This window comes from Elaeis guineensis, chromosome 3 (genome assembly GCF_000442705.2).
Source record: "Elaeis guineensis isolate ETL-2024a chromosome 3, EG11, whole genome shotgun sequence".
Taxonomy (NCBI): Eukaryota; Viridiplantae; Streptophyta; class Magnoliopsida; order Arecales; family Arecaceae; genus Elaeis; species Elaeis guineensis.
Genome location: NC_025995.2, coordinates 102,499,434 through 102,505,874, shown reverse-complemented (window position 1 = coordinate 102,505,874; position 6,441 = coordinate 102,499,434). Strand labels below are relative to the sequence as shown.

Here is a 6,441-nt window from a genome sequence, read left to right as displayed (position 1 = left end):
TTTTCTATTTCAGCTTGCTTTTGATGTGAATGATGGTGATTGTACAGGTGTGAATGTGAATGTGGTGATTGTACATGTTTATTGTATTGTACAGGTGATGTGAATGATGGTGATTGTACAGGTGTGAATGTGAATGTGGTGATTGTACATGTTTATTGTATTGTACAGGTGTGATATGATTTCGTACAGGAATGTATTGTATTATTTTTTTTTTAAATAATATTTGTATTTTTTTTTTCCTCTTAAAACCTTTAACGACGCTTATAAGCGTCGTTAAATTTATCTTTTGCGATGCTTTAAAGCGTCGTAAATATTTACATTAACGACGCTTATAAGCGTCGTTAAATTTGTCTTTTGCGACGCTTTAAAGCGTCGTAAATATTTACATTAACGACGCTTTAAAGCGTCGTTAAGACAAATTTAACGACGCTTTAAAGCGTCGTTAATGTAAATATTTACGACGCTTTAAAGCGTCGTTAAAAAATAACGACGCTTTTATAAAGCGTCGGCGATATTCGTCCCCACTCTTGCATAGTCGACGCTTTGCCGACGCTTTTCGAAGCGTCGTAAAGCCGAATAGCGACGCTTTAAAGCATCGTTAATGACCATTAATAGCGTCGTTAATGGCCATTTTTCCTGTAGTGTCTTCTTTCCCCTCCATTACCCTCCTCTTTCTTCCCCTTATTAACTCTCATGTACCTCCAATCTAAATAAAGTGTAAGGAATGTCGAGGGTGAGGGCTCTCAAGAGAAAAGAATTCTCCTTCACGTTGTATATCTTTTTCAAAAGCCTTGAGAATTATGTGAGTAATTTATTTTTTTTTATTTATTTTTACATGGCATATGGATATAGTTCTAATATAACACATACGAAGCTTAATTGCAGTTTCAGATAATTGTGTGGAATTAGAAAATTAAAAGTAATATTTTAAAAGCATTAATAATTTGTTATAGTATATACAATAACTAATAAAGAAATAAATAGAAAAGATTGGTTGTTTAACATAAAACCAGTTTTACAATTACTACAAAGGATCACAATTACCCCTCTACATGTAACTGATGCAATGGTTCGTGATCCCAAATAAAATGAGCTTATTCTCTTTTCGAACCTCTGGATGAAAAAGGTGTAGAGTATGGAGTTCAAAAACTCTGCTATATGCCCTTTGCTCGTGACATTATAAAACAATGGAGAATGCATTTTAATTGGCTTAATTACCTAAACCCAAACATGAGATTAACGTGAAATATTCAACTAAAAACCAGGTAAAGGAGAAGAAGTAACATATCTTTATGGAAAGAACCTTGTCCTACCAAGTCGAGACACAAGCTCATAGGCCACAGCCATGCATGGCAACCAGAGTTTTGAAATTCTACCATCTTTAAGGATCCCAAGAGTACAACCCAGAAACATCAATATAACGTATTGCGATATCCCCCAAAGACCAGGAAAAGTTGACATAATTTTGTTTTCTTAAGAAAAGGTTCGTCCAACGTAAGATTGCTGTTCTTATTTTGCGATCACCATAAAAGTTTGCAGCCCTTCTCTTTCCATCTTTTACCGTAAGGCATGGAACATGTATTTCTTCCCTTGGACCATCAAGAAATGCAACTGGGCTGGCCTAACGACCACATTTTGTCCGGGCCATACCAACGTTTGACATACCCTAAGCCCAGGCCTGGACCATTTGCATCCTTAATGCTACCACAAACTTTGGAATGGGAGTTACAAAGAGAATGCAAATTTATTTTTCGACGACTTTAACGTACACCATTAATGTGCTAATTAAACTGCTAAGAAACAAAGCAAGGCACTTCCTTATGGGCAACCCGTCTGTTATTATATGCGTATACTTATGTGTATATGTGTGTGTCTATAGGTTATTCCTGCAAATTATTCAACTCCTCCCATGCATGACCTGCAAGCGGTAAATGTTATTACGTACCAATTCCTAAATTACATTCTATGTTAATTGAGGTATGTTTGACATGACATAGCTCATGTTTGACTTGTTACAAGAAATGGGACAACCATATTGAGCAAGCTGAATTTGGGTTTTTTATTTCATATGTTCATATTTTGCAATTGCTATATCTTACTTTTCTTTTCTTATTTCTTTATCATTTGTCTAAGAACTACAACCTAACATAAAAATGATAAATAAAACTCCATGCTCTGCTCCCATGCAAGTGCGTTGTTTAACATTTCAAACTCCATAGCTAGATCTATTGTTTTGTTTGGACCAGATACAACAAAAACACACCGGTTTTTTTTTTGCGATTCTTGTAAATTATTATCTCATATTTCTAGATCATGTAATACTGTACAAATCTATGCATCAAATAGCTCATAAACAGAAAGAATTGTCGTTGGTTTTTTATGAGTGTATACAATAGTTTAACGATGAGAGTCAAAAGAAAGGAGAAAAGAATATAAAAATTGTATTCTTACTCCTTGGTTGTCGCTGCTAACTCCAAAATACCTTATGCTGCTCGATTTCATACTCCTCAGATTAAAAACATAAAAGGTAGAAGAAACCATAGTATGCTCTAATATTGTTCAACAAAATGGGTTCTTAAACCCCAATGTTCTCCTCTGCAGCTATCCAACATCTGTGGGGTGGGAGCTCAAAGTTTTTGCCGTCAAAAGCATCCATTAGTAGCATCCCCCTTAACCCAAATTTGAATGCAGTACCCTCAAATAAAATTTTTATAAATACTTCCCAGGTAACGATTGACAGGGAACAAGTTGTTGGCATGTGCTTATAATTCCGTCGCTTCACTAGGGAATCAAGCACAAGACTCTTTGTGGTCCCCCAAATGCGAGAGAGACTGCGGAACTTCTATATATCGAGGTGTATATACAGAATATGCACACATCTTAACAACATAGATATCCAACGATTCAAATTGATATATAAAATCCTTGTAAGTAATGTCAAGCACCTAAAAAGTAGATTACTGGAGGAAGGAAAACAACAATTGAATCCCTTCCCTTTCTCCCTTTCTAATTCCTAAAAAAATAGATTTCTAGATGATGAACCATATCCTGTCCTATACTACTATCTTTTAGCTAGAAGTTTGTACTGTACTACCATGGATAGCTGCCATATCATTCATCTTCGAGACAGATGATTCTCATTCATTATGAAATATGATAAGATATTTTCAGAATGATATACAATGGCATATTATGATGATGAAAGAGAATTATCTATTTTCGAGATGAATGATACAGCAGCTATGCATGATACCAGTCTTTCTCGTGCAAAAATAACAAATCTTTAAGAACTCTATATTTGGAACTCGAGGACAAAATTTGCCGTTTTGAAACATAAATAAGAAAATCTTTCTTGAAAAAAGAAAATGAAATACAAATAAGAAAACCAGTCAATACAATGAAACAGTGACTTTCACTCAAAAAAAAAAAAAAAAAAACAATGAAACAGTGACAGGCATGGAAAATGAGAGGAAATCCATAACACCAGAACAAAACCAATTGCAAGAGGGAAAGCAGAGAACTAATCAATCCAGCAAGAAATCAGAATCCTCCATGCCGTTGCTGACTCCACTGGCCGGAGGTACAGCAGTAGGTGTAGGAGGCGGAGGAGGTGACCAGATGGAAGCTGAGGTGAGTCTCCGAGACTTCCAACCCAACACCAACTTGTTAAGCCCGTCCTCCTCCACCCGGTACCCATCATTGAAGAGCCCCAGCAGCAGCCTAGCCTGGCAGTGGTTGAAACAGCTGATACCAACCCTTCCGAACCCCATCCTTCCCATCCACTCACCCCACCCTCCTTCTCCAGTAGCTCTGTAAGCCCTCCTCACCGCTCCGGCGATCATCGGCCCCAGTATCACCCTTTCGACCAGCCCCCTCGCCCAGCCTTGCATCGGAAACCCGGCCTCCAGCGAGTCCCACACCGCCGAGTACCGGTGCAGCTCGTCCATGAACCTCCCCACGAAGTCCCCCTCCTCTTCCACCCCCTCCTCCTCCACCACCGCCACTACCCTCGCCCCCAGCGTCGCCGCCCCCGACAGGAACGACGCCACCGACTCCGCCCCCCGAGTTGTCGCCCGCGCCGCATGCGGCGGCAGCTGCAGCACGCAGTTTACGACAACCGCTTCGCCCTTCACCACCTTCACCCCCGCCGGCCGGAACCGCTCGTCGGTGTCCAGCCGGCACTGCCCGAAGGAGAAGGGCTGTCCCAGAGATGCCGCAAATGCCGCCAGCCGCCTCCCGGTCTCCTGCACTGCCCGCGTCCCGCTGCCACCCTGCGTGACGGCGGTGATCCGCAGGTGCGGCGGTGGGGGCCCGTCCTTCTGGGAGACAAGCGCCTGCATGAGCGATGCCCACTGGACGCCCTCGGCGATGTCGTAGTCGACGATGTGGACTCGCCGGTCGTCGGCCACCGCCTCCAGGATCGCCTGGTTGGCGGTGAAGTGGCCGAATTTCGCGTAGGGGGACATGTCCTGGAGCAGCTGAAATGCAGCCAGTACATCGCCGGTTTGGTCATCACGGTGCGACGCTGATTGCCGGCCGCCTGCTCCGGCGGAGGCGGAGGAGCCGTCAAGCAGGCCCTGGAGGGCATCGGCGAAGTACGCGGCGAGGCGCTCCATGTTAGTCCCTCCACAACAACCGGTGGCGGAGCCGCCGGCCGGGGAAACCAACTCCTTGAGCCGAACCAATATCACCCGGGCCAGTTCCCGGCTCATGTCGGGCCCCGCCAGGGCCTCTGCCGCCGCCATCAATAGATGCACCAGCCGCAGCCCCTTGTCATCATTGTCGCCGCCGGCACCATAGCTACTACTAGGCTCCTCTGCCGGTGGCGTGCCGGTGCCGGTGCTGGTGCTGGTGCTGCTTGGGTTAGAATTCCAGTATGGATCATAGGCCATGCAGGTTACACCGGCGCCGGGGAAGTCGTCGTCATTGTCGCCGCACATCATGGACTCGATGAGGCCTCGGAAGTCATCATCGGCGCCGGAGAGAGGTCCCCAGTCGATGACTGGGGACCAATCGGTCCATGCACAGCCATTGTCATCGTTGATGGTGGAGTTGGAGCTGACGCCGGAGATCTCGAGATCCCCTGCTTCCTCCATGGCCACTGCAGTGTTCAATTATTTCCTATTTTTATGTCCACCTAGACTCTCTCCTGCTCCCTTATATATACTTGAATTTTGGGGGTGGAGGAAGGGAGCTCAGGAGGGGACGGTGGAGGGCTTTTCCGCTTGAGAGTTATTTATGTGCGAGGGGTAGGAGGGATGAGATCAGATTACTCCAGTGAATTTGGTTTATCTTATTTGGTGGAGGTTGGAGACTTTGGGAACTAGTAGTTGAAAAAAAACAATGGAGAACTTTAATAATGTATAAAAAGAACAAGGGAGAGTGACAAGGCTCCGCCACATAAGAAGAAGCACGTAGATGAACAAGAAAGTCTTCCTTCCCGCAGAATATGCTTGCAGAGTTAAGGTCAGCATCCATAAAAAGTTCATGGTATATGGAATTAATAATTCGATTACATTACTTCTTAAACTGCTTCTTGTCACGCCACTATCATCATCCTTCCTTCCAGGTTGAGCAGGTTGTACTCAGGGGAAAAATTTAATATGCCTTACAATCAGCAGCCTGACGTTAATTGTTTGAAGTTATTGGTGAAGATAAATATATGGAAGAAATAAGGCTATATTAAGTCCATATAGCTCTGATTGGCTAGTAAGAAAATATATTTTGTTGATTGCAAATTAACATATAATATTTATTTGGTAAATTAAAGAATTTATTTAAGAAGTCTAGGTGCAGATGGTGGATCAAGTCCAAGTCACTGGTATCCAGCATCAAGAGGCTCTACAAACCCAATCATTTGCTCCCTCGGTTTCAAAAACATTATATCTATACATAGTTCTAGAAATCAACCATCTTGTTAATTAAATATGATAGTTTTCGTGAGGAAGTGTATTGAGGGGAAGTACTACAATGGTAGCCATGACTGTTTCCCAGCTCAAAAAATCCAAGTACTCAACTATTTCCTTGTTTTTAATAGCCTGGCCTTAAAATGTCACTTGATGGTACTGCATGAACATGTAACCAAGCAATTCTTCCAAAGTATAACAACAAAATAATTCGATGATAGAAAGAAGCCATTTTGCGAAACAGTTCCGTTCTTTATTTGCACCCCTGAATTGACAGGAGATATTTAGATCCCGCAAGAGATTTTTTTTTTTTTTTTTTTTTTTTTTTTATTATTATACTTGGTTCTTCCACTTGGTTTGTCCTAGGTAATTGTAATAACTTGTCACCTAGAGGGCGTTACGAATTGGTCATCGGAAAGAGGCCAATTCCCGGCCGGAGGAAGGAGTGATCCGACAACGATGACAACAAAAGCTTGCCGGCACGGCCGGAATTGTTGCTGGTTAACGACAAGTCAGTCCATCTACGGGAACGAGA

General features: G+C 42.8%; 1 protein-coding gene across 1 annotated transcript; it reads right to left on the bottom strand.

The window, feature by feature from the left end:
• Positions 1-3,457: 3,457 nt before the first annotated feature.
• Positions 3,458-5,164, bottom strand: LOC105041575 (protein NODULATION SIGNALING PATHWAY 2-like). The gene has a single exon (XM_010918519.2). The coding sequence runs from the start codon at positions 5,094-5,096 to the stop codon at positions 3,525-3,527; it is 1,572 nt and encodes a 523-aa protein (XP_010916821.2). The 5' UTR covers positions 5,097-5,164; the 3' UTR covers positions 3,458-3,524.
• Between the last annotated feature and the right edge of the window lie 1,277 nt (positions 5,165-6,441).

What these genes read in the sequence shown, in the direction of transcription:
- LOC105041575 (XM_010918519.2), bottom strand. Translation starts at nt 5,096, where the DNA reads ATGGAGGAAGCAGGGGATCTCGAGATCTCCGGCGTCAGCTCCAACTCC.